Raw genomic sequence first — 26,198 nt, forward strand, 5'->3', positions numbered from 1 at the left:
AGCTCAGACATTGCAGCCACAGTCACTCAGCCAGTTCCATATTTTGATGATTAACAAGATACTGGCCATTGGTAAGTTGACATTAGGAAAAAGATTTCTGGAGCACCATTTTTCTGCGGTGTGGGAGAACCCCCATGTAAAATGAGACCCATTATATGAACAGAATTTTACAGCCCCATTTTGGCGGGGACAGGGCCGTAAAATGTGGCGGGCGTTTATAAATCCCATTGACAACAGCGGGAACGTAAAATCCCACTGTCGTAAAATTCTGCCCTATGTGTGTAAAATTACTCTCAGCATGGACTCTTGTTTGGTGAAAGCATGAATGAGAGATTTGGACAGGACCATCAGCTTGGCAAATTGGCAGTGCTCCTGATTGTTCAGTGATTGAAATTAATGGCCAGGATGTCAGGAATATGGTAATTCGAGCTGACTGACTATCATCTCCAATTCTTCAGTTCACATCTCTACTTATATCTGGGCTGGTTGATAGCTGTAATCTGTAATATTTTTTAACTTTTGTCAGTAATGTGATATGTTTCTTCAATAAAATTGCTATAATAGTGATGGACGAACCACCATCATGTTTACATCTCTCTGTGACTGTGGTAGGGATAAGACCCTAGACTACTTGGAATTTCCGATAGTAAATTTATGAATAGAAAAAATGTCACAACTGGAGAGACTAATGTCTCCACATTCACTTGAGAGTCTATCATAGAGTAATCCAATCAGCTTGATCTCTGGAAACATTTATGGTGTTAGTTGTGACTTGGGGACGAATTTTCACTCCCAGAGTCGGGAAAATTCCTGGTTCCGCAAGCCCGACTCAAGGAAAGTGCCCCAAATATTTGGGTTTTCAGGGTTGTTGGTGTTATTGGGAGTTGGGCCACTCTCCCCTGCGGAGGCAGCCACAGAGGCAGGTACTTTAAAAAGCCCACCTCAGTGCTCTGGGACTTCACCGCAGCTGCAAAACAACCCCAAAAACAGCCCTCTGCCCTCACCCCTCACACTTCCTCACTCCCCACACATTCCCTATGTCCTATCCTTACCAACTGATGCCCCCCTACCCACCCCCCTAAGGCCCCTCATATCCTCCATACTAACCAATGCCCCTCTACCCACCCCCATGGCACTTTATAGCCCCTATGCCAACTTAGTGCAAACTCATGCCAGCCCATGCCCCCCACCCACCAACCTTTGCCATTACGCCATCCATGCCAACTCACCTATTATCCACAATGGGCAGACCTCAGGATCCATGGTGAGATGAAATAAAGTTCTAATTGTATATTGATAACTTCACTCTTTAAAGAAAACACATTTATAAAACCCATTCAATACATTTAAATTCCTTTAAGTACTTAATCCCTTATGATAACAACCATTTGTGTTCATAGTCCCATATCAAAGACTTTATAACCATTTGGTGCTGTCAACTGTTGTGGAATCAGTCATGCAGTACTAATCCTCAGGCTTATGTCAACATTTAGCTGTGAAATTACAAACAATTTTACTTTCAAAGGCAGGCTTTTTTTTTCAAAAATTTTAAAGAGCATGGACATTTAAATGCCTTGACAGCTGGACAGCTCCAATTAGTTTATCCGCTTTTTACACACATTCATGTCTAATTTTAACAATCCCAAAGGTCACCTGACCTCTCCCAAAAGGCACCTTGCCTCTCCCAAAAGGAGCACTTTATCTCTCCCGAAGGCATACCTGGACCTCTCCAAAAGGGCATCTTACCTCTTCAAAAGGGCGCTCTACCTTTCCAATAACTCTTACAGCTTTAGACCTTTTGCTCGAACGTCTTGGGCCCACGAGTCGTATTTTGGACATCCCACTAATGAAAATGTATCTGTTTGAAGCCTGTTCCACTTTTACATGTGCAGCTGCCTCTGTGAACCACGGTTGTGCAAACTGCAGCCTGCACCTGTTCCCTGCCCCCCCCACTGTGAAAATGGTGGTACTGGATTCATGGATGGGATGTCTTTGGCTTAAAGCAGTTTTGGAAATCCTAAGATTGTGTAAGATGCTATGTAAAAGCTAGTCTTATCTTTTTATTTCTCAATTAACATTAACAACCATAATGTTGTATTCAGCTCCTGATTATTGGTACAGTTTGAAACAGTAATCCTGCTGGGAATTTTAACAGCTTGTGTTTTATAATTGTGCAACCTGCTATTGCTTTTTCTTCTCAGCTTGTTGTTCTGTGCAAGACCTTTTTTCTCAATCTCATTCGGTCTGTTTTACAGGGGACCATTTTCTTGCCTGGAAATAATGTCACTGAGCATTCGTATAATGGAGATGAATCTAGGAAGTTCCTTTTTGAAATTGTGCCTGGTAAGAAACATTTATATTTTCCTTCTGGCAACCATGTTATAGGTTACCAACAGCCACACCAGAGAGGCCAAAGTTCAATATGTCCAAAGTAAAACACGACTGTCATTTCCGAAATATATTGAAATGAAAGGGAGAAGTTTCTTATTTTTCTCAGTTGGGGGATGTAGAGCTGGCTCAAGTAGATGAGTAACACTCAAATGATGACCAAGAGAGGGTAAAAAAAATCCCAAGCATTTGGAATGCACGGTATCCTGACTTGAGGAAAATTTTGAAAATAATGATGGCTTTGGTAGTATCCTTGCTGGCCAGCTGCAGAATCCATGATCGGATCACAATTAATAATCTCACAACGAGTTGTGGTGAACTTTTCATGACAGTAAATTTATTTCAGTGGCCTAAGGTAAGGATTATTGCAATTTCCCAGCGTACACCACCATTATTTAACCACAGAGGCATGTATTAATTTATTATGAGTTGGTTAAAGGGATTCTTTTAAAAATACAATCTAAAAATGCTGCTGATTTCATTTGAAAAGGTTTAATTATACACTGGTTAAAGCCACTAAATAACCTCTTGAGTTATTATCAAAGTCACATAGTCACAAAATCTACTGTGCTGTTCCAAACTTTGACAGTTAAGCACTCAGTTTTTACAGGGTGTTGTCTGGAAGGTAAGCATGAGCAAATTTCTATGGCTAGAATATTTTGATCGTCAGGCAGGCATGCGCCCAACCTAATCAAGTATAAAATGATGCGTGATAATCTCAGGCAAGCATCCCAATGTCATTGCACACTCGCACAATATTTCAGTTGACGGGTGCTTGCCAGAGTCGGCAGCGCACCCACTGACAATTAAAAGGCCTATTAAGGCCATTAAAGTAATATTTGAAAGAAACTTTTCGTTGCCCATCCAACCTTGCGGTTGGCAGGCAGGTGAAAAGGCCAAGTGGCCTTTACATTCTTTAGAAAACCTCATCCAAGGGCAAGATGAGGTTTCCAACAGCAAATAAAAATGAAATTAAAATTTTAATATTTCATTAATAACATGCCCCTGCTCATGTGACAGAGTCACATGAGGGGAAATGTTTTATAATATTTTAAAAATCTTTATTTTTAATGTTTTAAACTCTTCAGCTCCCTGAGACAACTCTGTGCCTCAGGGAGATTTTCCAGCGCGCACCCAGGTGCATGCTGAAAACTTGTGCTCGCCCTCCTCCTTCTCCCCCCACACAGGCAGCGTTGAGCGCTGTCACGTGCATTTCACACTGGGCCTGCCTTAATTGGCCAACCAGCCCCGATTGCCGAGCCCGCCCAACGAGGGGAAAAACCCTCCCCTATGTGTCCTGTGGCACTAAAGGATTTCCCCCACTCCTGTAAAAGAAGCATTTACATGCATTAATCCTTGGACCAATTCTAGAAGCACGGAAAAAGTGTACTCACCTCTCATTAATGCAAATACAATAAGTGACATGAAAGGTGGTGGGCAGGCAGGGTTAAGATATCAGCAGTGTGACTCCCCCAGAGTCAGGCTCCTGTGAGGCCCTTGCCCCAGGAAGGCGAAGGCCTTGTTGACAAGTGAAAGTTGGGGTCTAATTTCAGCAATCAGACCCCACCATTATATTAACCAGCAGGATCCAAGCCAGTTTCTCTTTCTAGATGCATCAATCTCCCTGTCCTGGTCTCCCTGAGGTCGCCTGGGAGCCTTACTGCTGACCCGTTTCACCTAGATTAACCAGGAGCATTCTTGCAGTCCATGAATGTGGCCTCCTGCTTCTGTCACCGAACTCCCACACATTGTTCTGTTATCATTGATGCAAAGCCTGATTTTTATAATTGAGACCCGGGATCTAAAATGGATCAGGCCTCAGGTCAGCTAATTGGGGTGTGCATGCTGGTCATTTCACAGACCCTGGTGAGCTTGCTGCTCACTTCAAGTTATTATCTGACTTATGGTCTTTTGAATTTTTATTTCCTAACAGACACAGATGCATACACACGCAACATATCAAATGCAACTGGTAAAGCCATTAGCTTCTACATCCTGAACTTTTTTATTTCACAGCATAGAAGCAGCTTGAGAATTCTGCACAGTGTACTATCACACAATGGTGAATGGATATAAGCATTTAGTAGCAATTCTATCCAAAAGTTTGACCTCTTCAGTGAATGCTGTACAGTGTTATGAAACAAAAATTTATAGGACCCTATTTATGTGAGAAAAAATGTTGAAAACTGGGAATTGTTAGCAAGATATTTCCACATGAGCAAGATTTTTCAGTGTATTTAATTATGCTCTCCTGCTTTGGCACTGCAGCCTTCCCATATCTCTCAAAGTGCTTCAAATCTATTTAAGCATGATAAGGATTGACGACAAACTCTACCAGCCAAGTGCCATTTGCACTAATCACAGTGACATTTTGATTGTATTATACAGGTAGTTTGCAAGGAATAATGTCATGCGTTTATGATTTCGAAACATGCCTCAACTAGATTTCTGTTTTGTTTATGTTGTGGGAACATGTGTCTGCAGCTTTATTGAAGGGGAATCTCCTGTGATCATAAAACTTCACCAAACCCTCCAGTAGAATTTTGGTGCAATCTCTGAATACATTTTCAAGCAGACAGAGTCAGTAATACCCATTTTCCAATGGCTACAGTCCAATCTGCATAAAAGCTGCTCAAAACATTTCTGGTTAAAAGTGTTATTGACACCCTGTGAACTGGACTCCACTGAAGGACAGGAAGGGAAGGGAGAAGATTGGATTTATGTGTGTTTTTGTAACTGACTATAGACTGACATCAGTTTAATTTGCAGAAGTAGATACTCAGATGTAGGCTTGAGCAAAGTAGCCCGGAGATTAAGATGTCAGAGTAATGTATACATATTAGTGCCAGTGACTCAACTGCCATTCCTGAAGCAAGAAAATAGGCCTTAGTTATAGAAGGGCAGTCACTTTGCCTCTTCAATGAAGGTGTCAGATACAGGAAGGAATCCAGGAATGACCCAGGAACTACAAAAGGGGACAAAGAAACAATCCCGTATAACTCTTATTTCCTGGTAACCTTGTACTGGCTGAGCTCCATTGTTGATGCAGAGTAGAAGGAAATTTGCACTGCATTAACTGTGCGATACCTGTCTGGGAGTGCTTGATGCTGACACTGTGTACTTGAAATGGGGAGAGTTCTATCCCCTGCAGCAACATCCCGATCTCAATGAGCACTTTCTTTTAAATTGACAATTATCTTTGGTGACCATGGCATTCAGTTGCCCAGGTTTCAACATGCAGATGATAATGGGTGTGACATGCATTAAGCAATTACATTCCATACTCTTTGTGGGTTCCATATAAATAAGGCTGTAGATGAGGGAAAACTGATGATGTAAAATGCCCTGTGTTTCTTCCTGCGTTTCAACAGTAAGCAGTTCAGACACTTGAGCACAGTATGAAGAAAACCACTGTACATGGCAGATATATTTTTTGCTGTGCACACTGGGAAGGTTCAGTTTCTGGCTTTGACTCGCTGTGTAATGGCTGTTGGAGTTGGTACTCACTGCCCTGGAGCGTTCCAAATGTTGCCCTTGTGTTACCTTAGAGTCTTTCACCATCCTCTGTCAAACAGAGCCTCTGTTGCTCTGTGCTGTGCATTACTTGAGCCAGCAGAAAGAATAGCATGTAGAAGGTCAGTCACTTTGCCTCTTCAAAGAAGGTGTCAGATATAGGAAGGAATCCAGGAATGATGCAGGAACTACAAAAGGGGACAAAGAAACAATCCCGTATAATTCTTATTTCCTAGTAACCTTGTACTGGCTGAGCTCCATTGTTGATGCAGAGTAGAAGGAAATTTGCACTGCATTAACTGTGCAATACCTGTCTGGGAGTGCTTGATGCTGACACTGTGTACTTGAAATGGGGAGAGTTCTATCCCCTGCAGCAACATCCCGATCCCAACGAGCATTTTCTTTTAAATTGACAATTATCTTTGGTGACCATGGCATTCAGTCTACTGCATAGACTCTGTGCTGTGCATTACTTGAGCCAGCAGAAAGCTCCATCTGAGAATTTAGGGGCTGGCCTCCATTCCTGATAAGTGTTCTTGTTGGCATTAATGCTGCTGATGGGTTCCAAAGGCATTTGCTTAAATGACCATCCATTTAAGCTGTTCCTGCAGCAAACACTAGTTCCCTTTCCATTGTGACATACCTGATATCTGAAGCTTACTCATAATACTTTAATTAAGCTAACCTCTGTAATTATGGCCAAGTTTGCATACTTGACATTAGGTGGGTGCAAATTGTGCTTGGGATTTTGGCTGAATGGAAAGTCAAGGCCCAGGAATCTTGTTAAGATGAATCCAGCCAGTGCCAAGAAACAATGGAACAATCACCAACCACATCTCCATGCAATTGGGTGGAAACTTCTACTAAAAAAAAAACACCAGGATTATAAATTTAAAAATCTTGTGCTTTAATTAGCATTGCTGGCAGTGGAATCTCCAGTGTTGTGATTCTGCTATTAATGAGATACCAATTGAAATGTTTAATAAAAGATAAATATAAGGCACATGGCTCCTTTGAAGGATAAGTAATAGAGACATTTATGTACTGGTTGGCAGCGAACCAGTGCTTTGACAGTACTATATTTTTAACAAGGAATCTGTCTGCTCAGCAGACTTCTTGCCACCATCATTCATCTGTGCTTATTTCAGTAAGAACCGGGAAATTATGGGACTCCATCAGAAAGGTAAGTTTGGACATGTCACTTTATTTCTCTTTCCTCTTTTAAGGCATTCCTTAAAACCTACCTCTTTGACCAAGCCTGTGGCCATCTGCCCTAATTTCTCTTTATAGTGCTGTTGTGAAGCGCTTTGCAGTATTTTTTTACTACAAAGGCGCTATATAAGTACAAGTTGTTGTTTGTTTTATTTATTGTTCGCTGCCAACCATTGCCCTCAGATCAAATAAGTTATTAAGAAGTTGGGATTCTCCCAAAAAAAGGGAATCGTCTCATTGCCTCCAGTTACTTCCCTTGGAGAAGAATTGCTGTGACACCCGTGGGTCAATATTTCCAGCAAGATCATAAACATGTTCAAAATAATATGGTCATGATTTTGATAGCAGTACTGATCAAAGGAAAACTCTGTGAATTCATCGTGCTACATTGAGTAACCAACTCATTGGATCTCCAAGGTACCCCTTTGGAGAGGTAAGGTACCCCTTTGGATAGGGTCATAGGACACTTTTGGCAGAGCTAAGGCACCCTTTGGGATTGTTAAACATGAACATGATTATGCACTTTTTGCACACAAACTCATCGGAACTCTCAAGCTGTCAAGGAACTGTCTAGCTGTTAAGAAACTTCCAAAGAACTGTCCAGCTGTCAGGAAGATGTTAAGGAGCTGTCCTGCTGTCAAGGAGATGTTAAGGAGCTGTCCAGCTGTCGAATCTGTTAAAGCTATCCAGGAAGTGTCAAAGCTGTCAAGGAACTGACCAAGGATACTATGTGAGTTGGCATGGAGGAGGTAAGGGCAAAGGGTGGTGGGTGGGGGCATGGGCTGGCATGAGTTGGCACTAATTTGGTATAGGCAGTGGGGGCAATGGGGGTGTGTAGAGGGGCACTAAATTGGCATAGATGGTATGGGAGCTATGGGAGATGGGTAGGGGAAATGAATTGGCATGGATGGGGCTTAGATAGTGTGTGCGGGCTGTAGAAATGGTCTTTGGCTTATTATTGTTTTTTATTTATGGGAACACAGGCCTGGGGCACAGAGGTAGGCCTTGCGCCCTGCCCACCTCCGTACCTGGCAGCCCGCACATTCATTCCAGAGTCAACCACCCCGACTCCTATTTCAGCCTGCATCCCTTACCCAACTGAAAATCGGACCTGTAGTCAGACATTTTTGAAGATTGGGCTTGCCAAGCCGGGAAATCTCCCAACTCTGTAAACCCAACCTGGGGATGAAAATCTGGGCTGGAGACTGCCTGTCAATCTTCAAGACACAAAACAAGGCAATTCTCACATCAAGATGCCTGTTTTGAGAGTTATTTTCAAAAGAAAAGTATACTTGAAGTGAGTGCAGTGAAGATACCAACCACCTTTCTGTTAAGTGGTGTGTTCTAAATTCTGCCTTCCTCAGTGGATGACAATATCTCACTTACGTTGAGAAAGGATTCAAGTGCATGATAAAAATATTTATCAAATGCATAGACCTTTTAAATCAATAACATTTCAAAAACTGTGGCTGCTTTGAGTGGGGATAGCTAATAACCTTTCAAGATACTTATTCAGGTTCATCTGGGCAAACATGATTGCCCTAGAAATTTCTAGGGTTTTGCAATGGTCAGTAGGTTTTGACACAGGGTTGTGTACAAAATACAAGCAGCATTTGTCTTCTAATTTTTTGAGCTGACCAATTCTAGATAAATTGATGAAACAAATCATAGCTAAATGAGCCAAAAAGTTTGTATTGTTGCCAACCTGTCATTCACAGCTGTCTCCCAGCTATCTCTGTTTGCCATTTTACAGTTGTTGTCCTGAGAGTTCATTGCAATTTAACAGTTTTAATCAAAAAGCTTCATAAAACTCACGGCCTTTATTTACAAAATGATATTTCAGCAGATGCAATTAATTTGGAACAACTGAAGCTACTACTGGCGGCAAAACTGGAATCCCACACCGTGCTAACTTTGGGTTTTAACACTTTGACTTCTATATTGAATTATTTTTTTTCCCTGGGAACTCAGACATTTTTCATCCATTTGATTGAAGGATAATCTAGCAGCGGGTATTCTATTTCCCTGTGGTCTATTTTTGAACATTTTTCCAATCGCTCCTGCAATCTAGTGGCAGCAAAACAAATTGTCTGGCATTTCTATTTCTTAGGGGTGTTGCCAGCACATTCCATATAGCAGATCCTTGCCTCTGCTCTGCATATTTGAATGGTTTTGCAACCTATATCACTTTGCCAACCATAAATCTCATTATATCAATGTTAAATTTGTCTCCACAGATTTGAGAGAGATCTTTGAATATATACCAAAGTTATGCATATGCAGTTCTTGCTACAAGTGTCAGGTGGATCCAAATTTTCCTATTATCTTTTTGTATAAATTCAGCCTATGCATACATAGGTGGAGTTCTTTTTCAACTGCTTTAATGAAATTCTGGACAATAAAATTATTCAAAGCTAAAGTTGAGCGAAATGTTCGTTATGAATTTTGCCTGGTTAGTAATGTGTAGATGGTCTGCCTTGGCTCAGTGGTACCACCGTAGTTTCTGAGTCAGAAGGTCATAGTTTCAAGTTCTACTCCAGAGACTTGAGGATATTAACTAGATTGACATTTCAGCATCATACTGAGAGAATGCCATCTTTCAGTTGAGATGCGTTGGAACACCCTCTACCCAGGGTCAGGGAGAGAAATCATGGGCTCTGGTGCTTTTTCTCTTTCCAGGCCCCTTATTCCCCACACCACCATCCCACCCCCACCTAACCCTCCACTTCAATCATGCATGATATTTTTGCCCCTTTCAAGATTCACCAATCAATTCACCAATGCAGCATGGGTCATTAGCATTAACAGCAGCAACAATATAATGCAGTGTTAGTTTGTATGTGTCCTATAGGTGATCCCACCGCCACTATCAAACAAAGCAGCGAGTACAAATTTGACTTTTAACAGCATCATGCGATATTGTTAATGTGACAATAAGACACCATATTAGTTATTTATAACACTATTCAGAACGTAGCACGAATTTCAGTGACTGCATCAGTCCTCATTAACATGTTCTGCACATTGCACAATATGAACACTGACAGTAAATTCATACCTGGAGAAAAGATTCAATACTTGCAACCCAGATAAACTGCACAAGATCTTTCCCATTCTGTAGAAGAATTAGAAGACTTCCTGCTGCCTAGATGCATGGTATTATTTAATATAGTTATTTCATAGAAGAGGTGTAATTGGATTCTATTTCATCAGTAATCTCACAGGGTAGAAAGATCAAATAGCTCCCGAGCAGCAAAGTGGAATGATTGAATAACACAGGTCTTCACTGTCAGTGAGAAGCATTAGAGTCCTCAGATGTCTCTGTGCGACACAACTTTTAAGCGGCCAAATAACAGACTGAATGGCTCACAACTGTATATGTGTTTGCTTGATCAGTAAATCTGAAGATTCCGCTGACTGCTGCTTCTCACTACAATGTATTTTCAATATTGACAATGTAACACAACTTTATCATGATATTTAATTCCTCAAAAAGCTCAGAAAAGCATCACAATAGAGTGGAATAATAGGTAAGTACAAAAAAGGGCAAGATTGAAATCAATCGAAAAGACTCTCGAGAATCATTTGCAGGATAAAACAGGTTACTTATTTACAATGAACCCATTATGCACTCCTGTCCTGACAATTTCACTCCACAAAGCCTGTCCACAGTAAACTTTCATTAGCAACAAAATAAATAGACCTCCAGCCATGATTCAACCATCTCTTTGCAAGATAATAATGGATGGCAAAGGCCATCTAGCCCAGTTCATCTCATCCGTCCAGGATGACATACAAACATACATCTTCAGAAAAGGAGTAGACCATTCGGCCTTTTGAGCCTGCTCTGCCATTTGATAACATTGCCTACATTATACCAGTGACTACAACTCAAAAGTATTTAATTGGCTGTAAAGTGGTTTGAGACATCATGAAAGGTGCTGTATAAATGTAGGTTTTGACTTTCATTACATCTGCATGCAGTAGGCACAGTAACTGTAGCAATAATGAAATTGGAGGCCCAGTGCTCATTCTCTAAGAATAGTCAAGCACACAACAAACAACTAATGTTAGGAAAGTGACTACAAAGAAATCACTAGATTTACAAAACAATTCAACTCTGTAGCTAATACAGCCTTACTATTCTGACTTCTCTGGCACCAACCCACAATAATCCATAAATGACATCTGCCCCCATTACACTAATGACACCATCCCCAGGATTTGTCAATCAAACATCTACCAGCAGTTTAGGAGAAATGTAGATTGAATTGTTAATCTGAATTTTTCGGACAAGAACGATACAAGGTACATAAATTCAATACAGCCTTATCTCAAGAACTGGATCTTTTCCCCTTCCCCCAGAAGCTGTCATATAAATTGTGTCATACATTGTGAGGTTGCAGCCTAAAAGGGAAAAATGTGATTAATAAATAAGAAACTCCAACACCAAAAAAGAATGATACTTACACCCCACACCACACACCCAACGCATCCCCAACCTCCCTCATGCCACCCCTGCCTCTCCAACTCCCCAACATCCCCAAACCTCTGCCCTCCCTTCCAACTGTCCCCAACCCATCCAACTGCCCCCAACCTTCCCCCACCCCTCCTATAGCCCCAGCCTCCCACCCACTAATCCACCAGCCCCCATCCTACCCCCACCCTCCAACACTCCCCAACCTTCCTCCCCACTCTTCCAACAACATCCAATTGGTTCTAAAATAGAGATTTTACTTACCATTTTTCAAACAAGAACTCTCTCAGTTGCTGCGCTGCTGCTGACCTTCAGGCGGCTTCATGGTTTTTTGGCAGGCTTTTCAAAAATGGCATCAGAGCCATGAAGCTGCCCGATGGTTGGAAGTAGCAGCTCAGCAACGCACTAAAACTGACCTGAAAGACCCACTTTCAAACAATCGGAACTCTCATACTGAAGATCCTGATGTTTTTTAAAGTTGCTCTTTCAAGTCTGAAGCTGAGCCTCTGGCTGCTCAGGCTGGGGCACAAGAAACTCCATTTAGAGCAACGACCCAGGCCCTGGTGTTTGGCACCACCTGCACCCCATTCCCACGGGCCCTGCCTCTACTCTTTCAGGTGGACATAAAAGATACCATGACACTACTTTGAAGAAGGGGAGTTCTACGTGGTGTTTTTGCCAATATTTATCCCTTAACTAACATCACAAAAACAGATTTTTTGGTAAATATCAAGTTGGTGTGTGGGGGACCTTGCAGTGTGCTGATTGGCTGTTGTGTTTCCTACATTGCAACAAACAACACACTTCCGAAGTATTTAAACAGCTGTGAAGTGTTTAGAGATGACCTGAGGTCATAAAAGAGCTCTATAAATGCAAGTAGTATACAGTCACAGTGGTATACAGTCAGCAGGGAGTTGCCCTGGGAGTCCTCAATATCGACCCCCAACCCCATGAAGTCTCATGGCATCAGGTCAAACATGGGCATGGAAACCTCCTGCTGATTACCACGTACCGTCCTGCCTCAGCTGATGAGTCAGTGCTCCTTTATGTTGAACACCACTTGGAGGAAGCACTGAGGGTGGCCATGGTGCAGAATGTACGCTGGGTGGGTGACATTAGTGTCCATCACCAGGAGTGGCTCAGCAGCACCACTACTGACTGAGCTGGCCATGTCATAAAGGACATAGCTGCTAGACTGGGTCTGCGGCAGGCGGTGAGGGAATCAACAAGAGGGAAAGACACACTTGACCTTATCCTCACCACTCTGCCTGCTGCAGATGCACCTGTCCATGACAGTATCAGTAGGAGTGACGACCGCACAGTCATTGTGGAGACAAAGTCCTGCTTTCACATTGAGGATACCCTTCATCGTGTTGTGTGGCACTACCACCGTGCTAAATGGGATAGATTTCGAACAGATCTAGCAATTCAAGACTGGGCATCCATGAGGCACTGTGGGCCAAAAGCAGCAGCAGAATTGTACTCGAACACAATCTGTAACCTCATGACCCAGCATATCCCCACTCTACCATTACCATCAAGCCAGGAGATCAACCCTGGTTTAATGAAGAGTGCAGGAGAGCATGCCAGGAGCAGCACCAGGCATACCTTAAAATGAAATGTCAACCTTGTGAAGCTATAAAACAGGACTACTTGTGTGCCAAACAGCATAAGCAGCAAGTGATAGACAGAGCTAAGTGATCCCACAATGAACAGATCAGAATTAAGCTCTGCAGTCCTGCCACATCCAGTCGTGAATAGTGGTGGACAATTAAACAACTCACTGGAGGAGGAGGGTCCATAAATATCCCCATCCTCAATGATGGAGGAGCCCGGCACATCATTGCAAAAGATAAGGCTGACGAATTTGCTACAAACTTCAGCCAGAAGTGCCAAGTGGATGATCCAACTCAGCCTCTTCTGGATGTCCCCAGCATCACAGATGCCAGTCTCCAGGTGATTTGATTCGCTCCACGTGAAATCAAGAAATGGCTGAAGGCACTGGATACTGCAAAGGCTATGGGCCCTGACAATATTCTGGCAATTGTACTGAGGACGTGTGCTCCAGAACTTGCTGTGCCCCTGGTGAAGCTGTTCCAGTACAGCTACAACCCTGCCATCTACCCGGCTATGTGGAAAATTGCCTAGATATGTCCTGGATACAAAAAACAGGACAAATCCAACCCGGCCAATTACCACCCCATCAGTCTACTCTTCATCATCAGTAAAGTAATGGAAGGGGTCATCAACAGTGCTATGAAGCGGCACTTATTTAGCAATAACCTGCTGACTAACGCCCAGTGTGGGTTCAGCCAGGGTCACTCAGCTCCTGACAATACAGCCTTGGTTCAAACATGGACAAAAGAGCTAAGCTCCCGAGGAGAGGTGAGAGTGACTGCCCTTGACAGCAAGGCAGCATTTGACAGAGTGTGGCATCAAGGAGCCCTAGCAGAACTGGAGTTAATGGGAATCAGGGGGAAAATGCTCTACTGGTTGGAGTCATACCTAGCACAAAGGAAGATGGTTGTGGTTGTTGGAGGTCAGTCATCTCAACTCCAGAATATCATTGCAGGAGTTCCCCAGGGTAGTGGCCTCAGGCCAACCATCTTCAGCTGCTTCATCAATGACCTTCCTTCCATCATAAGGTCAGAAGTTGGGATGCTCGCTTGCACAATGTTTAGCACCATTCACGATTCCTCAGATACTGAAGCAGTCCATGTCCAATTGCAGTGAGATCTGGACAATATCCAGGCTTCGGCTGACAAGTGGCAAGTAACATTCTCGCCACACAAGTGTCAGGCAATGACCATCTCCAACAAGAGAGAATCCAACCATCGCCCCTTGATGGTCAATGGCATTACCATCACTGAATCCCCCACTATCAACATCCTGGGGGTTACCATTGACCAGAAACTGAACTGGACTAGCCATATAAATACTGTGGCTGCAAGAGCAGGTCAGAGGCTAGGAATTGTGCTACAAGTGACCCACCTTCTGACTCCCCAAAGCCTGTCCACTATCTACAAGGCACAAGTCAGGAATGTGATGGAATTCTCCCCACTTGCCTGGATGAGTGCAGCTCCCACACCACTCAAGAGGATTGACACTTTCCAGAACAAAGCAGCCCGCTTGATTGGCACCACATCCACAAACATTCACTCCCTCCACCACCGACAGACAGTAGCAGCAGTGTGTACCATCTACAAGATGTACTGCAGAAATTTATCAAGGCTCTTTTGACAGCACTTTCCAAATTCATGACCACTACCACCTAGAAGGACAAGGGCAGCAGAAAGATGGGAACACCACTGCCTAGATTTTCCCCTCCAAGTCACTCACCATCCTGACTTGGAAATATATCGCTGTTCCTTCACCGTTGCTGGGTCAAAATAGTGGAACTCCCTTCCTAACAGCACTGTGGGTGTACTTACACCACATGAACTGCAGTGATTCTAGAGGCAGCTCACCACCAGCTTCTCAAGGGCAGCTAGGGATGGATAATAAATGCTGACCCAGCCAGCAAAGCCCACATCCCATGAATGAATAAAAAAAGAAGCTATTTCTTTTTGGTAGTGAAATCAACAGAAGATTAAACACAGAGGAAACATTCTTTCATCTCTGGGACTGTATGCACAGATTTGTGGGTTTTCCATCTTTTCAAATTCCAAATGTAATGGAATTCAGTCTGTCCCCACACAGCCAATGATCTTTTTCAGTTGGATTAATAACTCTCTAGGGTATTAAAATTATTCAAAACTGAGTTTGAGTGAATATGTTCATTATGAATTTTGCATGATGAGTTATGGCTCAGTGGTAGCCCACTTGCCTCTGAATCTCCACATTTAAGCCCAACACCAGGGCTTGTACATAAAAATAAAGGCTGACCCTCCAGTATCACATTACTGAGAGGATGCTGCACTGTTGGAGGTGCCGTCTTTCAGATGAGGTGATAACTGAGGCCCACATCTGCCTGTTCGGCGAATGTAAGAAGATCTCATGGCATTATTTTAAAGAAAACCTGTGGAGTTACAACTTGTGACAGGGCCAAAATCAACCAACATCATTAAAACAGATTATTTTGTCAGTTTCACATTGTTGCTGTATGCAAATTGGCTGCTGTGTTTCCTACATTACACCAATGATTACATTTCAACAGGACTTCATTGACTGTCAAGCACTTTAAGATGTCCAGTGGTTGTGAAAAGAGCTTTATAAATGCAAGTATTTGTTTCTTTTTTAAATACGCACACACACATCTTATTTAAGTCAATGTAACATTGCCCAAAAATTTCTTCTGATGCCAGAGCCACCAGTTTGAGAAGTTTGCAGAGGGGAAGCCTTGGTTTCTGGAACAAACATTTTGTGAAACCTCTGCTTCGAAGGTGCCATATTGTCCATTAGAGAAGCTGAAGCCTTGAAGTTCCAATCTGGGTACAGGGCAGAGAATGGATGAATTAACCCACCCATTACCAGAATTGAGATGCAACCCCATTTTTTCTAGGCAGCCATTTTCTAGCAGGGAGGGATGTGATCATGTGCACATTTTGACCCATTTCGCTGATAACATAAGAGAGAGTTCCTGGGTTACCTCAGGAATTCTACATATAGCCTTGTAAGGCCTCATTGGAACAGTCACCAGCTGAAAGCTGTCGTGAGTCCCATGCACTGCTTGTGAAAAGTCTCAAATCTTTGCTAAGCAAAGAAGATCAAGGGGAGAATTTGTTCCCCTTTGGGGGGACTGAATGGGAGCGGGCACGGGTGGGCACGCAGCCAATTGTTGCCCGCGATGGGCTGCATGTTACCATTTTACGTGGGCGGGCCGATTCAGACCCGCCCAGCGTGAAGTGCAGCCTGAAGTGCAGACTGCTCCATGTGCGGGCTGGGGCGGGGGCGTGGAATGGAGAGTCGGGGCCTGCACTCTTTCACGCATGTGGGCGAAACAGTGCAGAAATCTCCCTGAGGCACAGAGGGACAGTGTCACATGAGCTGGGACATGTCAACGAACTTTAATAAAAATTTTTACTCAATTTATAAACACTTTGTGAAAACTCATCCAGCCCCTGGATGAGGTTTCCTGATAAATGCGATGGCCGCTTGGGCTCTTCGCCTGCCCACCAACCTTAAGGTTGGACAGGCAGCTCCGTTAAGTGTTTTAATTAGTTTTTAATTGGCCTTAACCGGCCTTTGACAGTTCGGCGGGTGCGCAGCTGACTCCAGTATGCGCCCATCAAACTGAAAATCGGAATGACAAGCAGTGACGTCAGGGCACACACCCAACGTCACCACGCGTCATTTTACACGTCGGCGAGCGGGCTCCACCCCCGCACGCCGACCTGAAGATTCTGGCCCAAGGGATAATAGAGCAATGTGGAGATCTGATCCAGAGAAGCAAATTGTCACGTATATAATAGTCACAGAACTTCATCATTGACACAGGAAGAGACCATGCAGCTTTCCTGGCTGAAAGTGATAAGAAATAATACCTGAGTCCAATGGGAAGGAAAAATGGTGTTAAGAAAAGGAAAGAAGTAAAGAAGGACATACAAACTATTCATAATAATGGATATAGGGACAGGGGCAGGGGCAGGGGCTGGGACAAGGGCAGGGGCAGGGGTTGGGCAGGGACAGCAGCTGGAACAGGGGCTGGGATAGGGGTAGGGGCTGGAGCAGGGACAGGGGCTGGAACAGGGGCTGGGATGGGGTAGGGGCTGGGGCTGGGGCAGGGACGGAGGTTGGAACAGGGGAAGGGACTGGATGAGGCAGTTTTTCAAAGGTGGATTTTATGTTCTTGGTTATCAGGTTTGCTTTGTCCGGTGAACACTAGCTGCACCCTTGATATTAACACATTAGTTGGTGCTTGAAACAATATAGGCAGAGAGACTGATTAACTAAACAAACACTGGTGGTTTATTGGAACTGAGAGCAGAGCACTAACACAATGTGCGCTTCTTCAATCACCTCCAGCTCTAGACTTCAGTTACCCAAGTAGCCCGCGCTGTGTAGCAATTGGTCAATACAGTCACTTGGTCAAATAACTACATTCTCTTAAAGGTACATAGTACTCCACTTTACCACATCCTTCTCCCTTTACTTGAAAGTACAGTTGACAAGCTTCACAACATCCCAATTATCTACATGAATAACTATTTATATGTCAAGTTTCTCAGGAGGCTTCCTCAGGCGTGTCAAGTGTTGTAGCTCAATGGCCTTGATTGATTTCTCCGAGACCCCCTTCTCAGGGGTCAACTGTCCACCAGGCTATTCAGTGGAAGTGGGCAAGTTTATGTTTTTGACCCTTTCAGGTCCGACAGGCCCCATTGGTACTTCCAAATCATGTGACATTTCTTCCACATGTGGTGCAGACTCAAGCGCAAATGATGATGTCTTGTGGGACTGTCTCTCTTATCCAGAGATGATCCACGTGTCATCTAATTATTCGGCCGTTTACTGATATATTATAGGAGAGAGGTCCTGTCACAGCACTCACTTCACCTACGAGCAAATTGGGCCCGGTTCTTTGCAAGAACTGTGTCTCCCACCATGAAATTTCTTTCATGATTATGGTCATCATGCTAGCCTTCTGGGCATCTTGGCTTCTCTCCACTCTCCCCCCTAAATGAGGCCTGATAAGAGTTAAACGGGTGAAGAGATGTCTCTTCATTAGGCACTCAGCGGGGGCAATACCAGTGGTCATACGTGGTATCGTCCAGTATGTGAACAGGAACCATGACAATCTGGTGCCGATGGATTCCCCGCCCAGCTTTTTCATCCCAGACTTAAAAGTTTGCACCGCCTGCTCAGCCAAACCATTAGAGGCGAGGCGGTAAGGCAAGGTTTTGATATGAGTTATTCCGTTGCAGGTTGTAAACCTGTGGAACTTCCCGCTGGTAAATGCAGTCCCATTGTCTGCTCTGGTAACCCGTACACTGCAAAAATGGTCTATGGCGGCAGCAGACGTGGGTGACCGGACTTTGTAGATACCCATCCACTTGGAGTGGGCATCGATTAGTAAAAGGAACATCGAGCCCAAGAAGGGCCCCATGTAGTCAACATGGAGGCGCACCCATGGCCACTGCGGCCATTCCCAGGGGTGCAATGGAGCTAAGGGGGGTAGCTTTTGTACTTGCTGGCATTGAAGACAACTTTTGACTAGGGTTTTGATGTCTGCGTCCATCCCTGGCCACCACAAGTAGCTGCACGCGAGTATCTTCATCCTACCAATGCCAGAGTGAGAGCTGTATAATTCGGCCAGTAATGGCCTTTGCCCCCTCAGGGGCAGATAACCCTTGCTCCCCAGAGCAATATGCCGCCCTGGCAGGTGAGCTCATTACCTGCAATTGAAATAGGGCTTCATGTCATCAGACTCTGGCTTGCCTGACCATCCATTCAAGACCTGCTGCTGGACATGGGATAAAAGTGGATCTCAGCTTGTCCACTCACAGGTTTGTTTGGCCTAGACCGTGAAGGAATCCAAAAAATTTAGTACTAAGACAAGCTCCTGTGGAATTGGAACCTTCACACTGTTATCTGGGAGGTGGAGGCAGCTCAGCGCGTCAGCATGTGCGATCTGGCTTCCCGATCGGGGAATAAAAATGTATTCGTAAGCAGCCGATATCAGTGCCCACCTCTGGATGCGAGTGGATGCGATCAGGGGTATCGCCTTATCCTCTCCAAATAATCCCAGCAGAGGCTTGTGGTCAGATATAATGTGAAAATGGTGCTCGTGGAGATATTGACGGAATTTCTGAACACCAAACACAACAGACAAGCCTTCCTTCTCTATTTGAGAAGATCGTTGTTCTGCAGCACTGAGTGTGCGAGATAGATAACCAATGGGTCATTTGGAGCCATCTGCCATCCGATGTGAAAGTACAGCCCCTATGCAGAAGGGGATGCATCGCAAGTTAAAATCAATTCTTTCTTTGGGTCAAAGTGGACCAGTAGGGCCGATGATTTTAACAATTCTTCACCTTCAGAAACGTATCCTGGTGCAGTGCCTGCCAAACCTATTTATGGTTTTTCTTAAGCATTGCATATAACAGAGACAGTACAGTTAATAGATTTGGGAGAAATTGTCCATGGTAGTTTATCATCCCTAAGAAAACCTTTAGTTCTGTAGAGTTTCTCGGATCAGGTGCTTCGCGAATAGCCTTGATCTTTTCTTCCACGGGATGCAGGCCCAGCACGTCGACCTTATGGCCCAAGTAAACTCCCTCTTTGACTTGGAAAAGACATTTTTCTCGTTTCAAGCATATCCCTGCTTGCGAGAAGCATTTCAGCATCTCCTCCAAGTTAGCTAAGCATTCTTCGTCAGTTTGACCAGTGACAAAGACATCATCCAGATAAACAGTGACATGGGGCAGTCCCTGAAGCAGATTTTCCATGGTGCGCTGGAAAATAGCACACGCCAATGAGAGCCCAAACGGTAGTTGAGTATATTGATACCATCCTCGATGTGTATTGATGGTCATGAATTCCCTATAACCTTCTTCCAACTCTACCTGCTGGTAGGCGTGGCTCATGTCGAGTTTTGAATATGTGATGCCCCCTGCCAATTTTGAATATAATGATATTGGGTGTCTATCAAGTTTGGCAACTCTGTTTGCAGTTAACTTATAGTCACCACATAAGTGAACACTTTGGTCTGGCTTCAGTACGGTTACAATAGGTGCCGCCCACTTGGAAAATTGCACCGGTTGTAAGATACCCAACTTTTTCAGCCTGTTTATCTCGGTCTCGACCTTGTCCGGTAGAGCATAAGGGACTGGTCGGGCTCTGATAAATCTGAGGTTTGTGTTAGGGTCTACGTGGATTTTGGCTTGTGGCCCATGAATCCTTCCTAGTTCGTCACTGAAAATGGAAACGTACTTTTGTAACAATTCCTGTAAGATTATCATTCTGATTTAAAAATCTCAGCTCATTGCAATTTAATCTTTTTGAGCCAGTTGCAACCAATTAAACTGGGGCCTGCCCCAGCTATGACTATAAGGGGTAAATTTGCAGACTGATCCCCTGACTGCACCAGGACTTGGCATATCCCTTACACACTTATTTCTTCACCCATATATGTTTTTAATTTAATGTCTGATTCTTCCAAACTTAAAGAACGGACTCCTTTATTCAAGTGTCTGAACGTATGTTCCCCTATGACAGACTTTGATGCCCCGTATCAACCTCCATCTTGATGGGTTATTTATTGATTCTAATGACTACCTGGATTGGCTCAGTTCCTCCCACTTTCAGGTTGTATAATGAATATGTGTCAGATTCTGCTTCCTCTGGCTTTTCAACAATTTTGTGATTTCTACCTTTGTTTTAAAATGCAGTCTCAGCTTATCTTGACAGTGCCACACTATGTGACCATTGCGGTGGCAGAAAAAGAATTCGATATTTCCAAACTGTCGATTGCCCGCAGGCTACCTGGATGCATTTCTCTCATTAACGATGTGGGTTTTCACTGTTGTACTGTTGTTGTTCTTCGATGGTCTGTACATAGTTGGCGTTCTCCACCTTTCTGTGCAGTCTGATGTTTTCGCGCCTTTTATTACTGGCTCTTTCTGTCCTACAAGATGGACGGCGCCATTTAGTGTAACTTTTATTGCCTCCGAGTCTCTAACAGCGCTCTCCATGGCTATTTCCAATTCTAATGCCTTACTGAAATCTAGATTAGTTTCGATAGCAATCGCTTTTGAATAGCATCGTCCCCGATTCTGCATATCAGTCATTCTCTCAACATGTCATTAATTGACGTTCCGAACTCACAATATTCCGTTAATTCCTGTAAAGCAGCTACATACCCAGCGATTGTCTCTCCTGGAAGCCTGTTCCTCGAATTGAACTTAAAACGCTGCATAGTGACTGAGGGCTTTGGCTTCAGGTGTTTTTTTTACAATATTTACTAACTCATCGAAAGTTTTTGAGTCGGAGATGTTAGGTGAAATGAGGCTGCAGATCAGCCCATACATTTTGCTCCCACATGAGGACAAAAGAATTGCCCTCTTTTTGTCCTCTCCCATGATGTTGTTAGCGGTAAAGAACGCTAGGCGTTCGCATAATGAGACCAGCCATTGGAAATGGGGTTGAATGGTTCAAGATGCCCAAACCATGGCATACTCAATGAAATAGGCGACTGCACTTTCAAACAGCTTTCAAGGTGGTGGTGAAGTAACATAGCTGGTTTACTGCGGCTTTCTTGATTGCTGTCAATTGATCCAGTTTATCCTCGTCGCCAGTTTTGTTTTTGGTTATCAGGTTCACTTTGTCCGGCGAACAGTAACTGCGCCCTAGATATTAACACATTAGTTGGTGCTTGAAACAATATAGGCAGAGAGACTGATTAACTGAACAAACACTGGTTGTTATTGGAACTAAGAACAGAGTACTAACACTGTGGGCAGAATTTCACCCATGTCGGGCAAGCTTGGCAGGAGCAGGCAGGGGTGGCTGGGAAGCCGACCACCACCCACAATTGGGGCCGGAAGGCAATTTCATACTGGTGAGCCAATGCCTGTGCAGGCGGTTGTGGTGGGAATGTGAGCTGGGAGATTGCAACCTTCACGCATGCACGAGTGCGCACTTCATAATCACCCTGAGGCACAGAGCTGCCTCAGGGAGGTGAAGTGTTATATTAAAAAAATGAAAAGATTAAAAATGTAATGAAACATCCCCTCATGTGACTCTGCCACATGAGCAGGGACATGGTATTAATTAAGTTTTAAAATTTTTAATTTTATTTTTATTTGCTTTAGGAAACTCCATCCCGCCCGTAGATGAGGTCTCCTAAAAAGTGCAAAGGCTGCTTGGCCTTTTCACCGGTCTGCCAACCGTAAGGCTACCCGTCGACCGAAATATCTCTCGCCTGACGTCTTGAGCTGGTTGGGCGTGCATCCACCCGCCAAGCTAAAAATTTTACCCCATGTGTGCTTCTTCAAATAATTACATTATCTTAAAAGTACATACCATTCCACATTGCCACAGTGGAAGTATATGGTCTTTCTGATGAAGAGAATATGGGTGGTTGAATAGGTTGTTGAGGCTGTGAGTTAACTGGTTCAATCTGAGACAATGACCAGCAGTGAGGGTGCTCACTTTGGCTGACTGCCTCCGTTCCACACTTCGATGGCCCTGAAGGAGGAACATACGGTGTCTCCCAGTACACTTGAGACCTTCCGTGACTGGAGGGCACAGTAGAGACATAACTCTTACTTAATTTAATAAGTTCCCTTTTGTCTTTTTATGATTTGACTGTTTAATGTTTACCCTCCTTGGATTAGAGTGAGTGAAGGCTGGGGCCACAAGCATGGGAGAGAGCAAAAGTTTAACTGAGGGCAAAGGTGAAAGTTAGAGAGTCGCTGAGCAAGTCGACAGCTGCAGAAGTAGTGTGGCAAATGGAAGTCTTTAATTGAAGGGTTCAGAGGACATGTGTTGTAGTATGGCATTTCTATTATTTTGCAGCACTTTATCCTTTGCTGAAACCCTGGGCTGCAGCTGTTTGAGCTTGGCTTATATGTGTAGCTACATTTTCATTTTGACTATTTTGAGTTCACTCTTCCCCCTTTTAATTCATTTTAATTCAGTTGGACAGTATCCTTAGGGATTTTGTACAAGTAAATAAGGAGAAGTTGTTTGCTTTGGTGGGTATGTGGCTAATCAAAAGACACAGGAACAAGGGGCTGAATCTTCTGGACTTTGAAAATTTTTAGGAGTCAGATCCACACCCTGGGCTGAATTTTGCCCTTGACGGGTGGGCAGCTGATCACCGCCGCCGAAAAGGGCCCAGCCGCCATTTTACATGGGCGGGCCAATTAAGGCCCACCCAGCGTGACGCCCAACAGGAAGCACTATGCACTTCCTGTGCGAGCGGGGGGTTCCCCAACTGCGAGAGTGCGCACATCTCCCTGAAGCAAAGTGGTGCCTCAGGGAGATCGCTGAAAGGTGGTGAAAGTTCAAAACTAGAAAAATAAAAAAAATCATTAACATGTCCCCCTCATGTGAAAATGTCACACAAGATGGGACGTGTTAATTAAGTGCACAAAAACTTTATTAAACTTTTTTAAATCCACAATCAAACCTCATCCCGCCAGTGGATGAGGTTTGTTAAAATAATCACTTGCCCGCCTGCCTGTTGGGCCCATGCACTGAGCCGAAGTTTGCACAGGCTTCTCAAAGTCATCGTCAATTGCTGACTTAATGGCCTTAACAAGGCATTTAATTAATGGTGGGTGCATGTCGCACTGCATAGCGTGCCCGCCCACCTAAACATCGCGATGCCGCGCGCTGATGTCGGGACGCTCACACGACATCAGCGTGCCACATTTTAAGGTCCGAAGTGCGGGCTCCGTCACCCACACGTCAGTGACAAAATACAGCACCCCCCCTCATTCACAGCAGCAGCCTACTTCCTGGGAGTCAGTGGCTTCTCACGACTGCCCTGTGGGTTACTGTCACTGCACTGAAGCTGCCTATGGGAAAAACACAATGAGGCAGGAACACCTCAGGGAGCTGGCACAACCTATTTCTCCACAATTTTCCCAGACTCCCCCACCTGCCTGTAAATACACCTCCTAGTCCCTGGGAAAATTCTCCTAGGACAATTGGCAAAAAAAACCAGGGGGAGACGTGGTGAATTTTTTTATACTGTGAATTTTTAATGAAATAAAAACAAAAAGTGCTGGAAAAACTCAGCAGGTCTGGCAGCATCTATGGAGAGAGAAACAGAGTTTACATTTCGAGCCCATTAGGACTCTTCTTCGAAGCTGTTTTATGATCCGGAACATGAGAGGGTGACACAAGGCAAATTCATTAATAACTTTCAAAAGGGGATTGGATGTACTTGAACAGGAAAGATTTGCAGAGCCAAATGGAAGGAGCAAGGCAGCAGAACCAGTTGGATAGTTCCTTCAAAGAGCTAGCAGAGGCATTACAGGTAAAATTGTCTTTTTTTACATTTATTCTTTCATGGGATGTGTGCATCACTGACAAGGCCAGCATTTGTTGCCAATCCCTAATTTCCCTTGTGGTTTGCTCCATTTCAGGAGGCATTTAAGTGTCAGCTACATTACTGTGGATCTAGAGTCACATGTAGATGACAGATTTCCTTCCCTAAAGGACATTAGATAGATTTTTTTACGACGATCAATGATAGGTTCATGGTCATTATGACTGCGACCAGCTTTCAATTCCAGATTTTATTAATTGAATTTAAATTCCACCAGCTGTCATTTGAGCTGGTGTCTCCGCAGCATTAGCCTGGACCTTTGGATTACTAGCTCAGTGACAATACCACTAGACCATCATCTCCCTAAAAGGGATCACCCCACATCGAACTCAAACCCACAATCCCTGACTTAGGAGGCCAGTACCTTATCCATTAGGCCATTGAGGCTACAACTTCTGTGCTATATGATTCTATGATTCTACAACTGTTTATGTCTTAATTAATTCCTTTGCCTTTCCCCCTACTTGATTACTCTTATTTCATTTGCCATCATCATATGTATAAATAACAACTCCCTCAACCAAACTGCAATTCACAGCATGAATGGCTTGCTACAGCACAACAGTCAGACCCTACATGATGATGTTGACCAGCAATTCTTTCCATGACATTACAAAATGTTGCCACCCATCTGTTTCATCCTACAACCGCTGAAGCTGTCAGCCAAGTACTGGTATTGATATCTCCACTGGATTTAAAAAGCATAGGTAGAAATTACCCTTTTTCCTGAATGATATTGGGAATGTTTTTAAAGCTTTAGACAACCCTGTAAAAATAAACAGGTTCGCAGCAATAGGTTTCAGGCATGGTTTATGGGTTTTTTTTTATTCATTCACAGGATATGGGATTGCTGGAAAGGCTAGCATTTATTGCCCATCCCTAATTAAGTGGCATGTTATGTCATTTTGGAGGGCAGTTAAGAGTCAACACATTTCTGGAGTTGGATGTAGGTCAGACCAGATAAGAACAGTTGATTTCCTTCTCTAAAGGACATTAGAGATGGACGTTTAACAAAACTGAAAGTTTCATAATCACCATTAGTGATACTAGCTTTTTATTCCAGATTTATTTATTTACTGAATTTATATTCTCCAGCTGCCATAATGGGATTTGAACTCATAATTTCCAGATTATTAGTCCAGTAATATAACCACTATGCTACTGTTCCCTAAAATTAGAGGAAAGGAGACCTAGAAAGAGAGGAAGGGGGAATCGAGTTGAGAGAGGTGAGAGAACCTCTGGCTATAATTATGTTCCTGGAGCTAAATTCACCTGCTCATTAAGAATTGAATGTACACACTGTACAATTACTCTCTGCTCTTTAGGTGAAATGCCTGGAAAGTGATGCCCAACACAACTCTAGGAGATAGATTGATGTGTAATGCATTCTTTGTTCTGGTTACACCTTCTTCAATAATCAGAAATAAGGCCTATGATGGCATGAATTGGAGGATGTTACAAGAGACTGGGGATGTGTCTGCAGCTTTGCAGAAGAAAAACAGAGGTGCAAACGTACAGGCTGTCTAAACAGTGCTGATGGGTAAATTGTTATGCAGTTCCTGATGTTGGTTGAGACTGCGCTTCAGTGTGAAGTTAATAACTCAAGTGCTG

General features: G+C 43.7%; 1 protein-coding gene across 2 annotated transcripts in view; it reads left to right on the forward strand.

Moving 5' to 3' along the window:
• arhgap24 (Rho GTPase activating protein 24) overlaps window positions 1-26,198 on the forward strand; it is a 545,136-nt gene that overhangs the window by 240,828 nt on the left and 278,110 nt on the right. For both annotated transcript variants that reach the window (XM_041194111.1, XM_041194121.1), the window contains exon 3: window positions 2,256-2,343. In XM_041194111.1, coding sequence (XP_041050045.1) covers window positions 2,256-2,343 — 88 coding nt within the window. The remainder of the gene's footprint in view (window positions 1-2,255; window positions 2,344-26,198) is intronic.

This window comes from Carcharodon carcharias, chromosome 1 (assembly GCF_017639515.1).
Source record: "Carcharodon carcharias isolate sCarCar2 chromosome 1, sCarCar2.pri, whole genome shotgun sequence".
In the NCBI taxonomy this organism is placed as follows: domain Eukaryota; kingdom Metazoa; phylum Chordata; class Chondrichthyes; order Lamniformes; family Lamnidae; genus Carcharodon; species Carcharodon carcharias.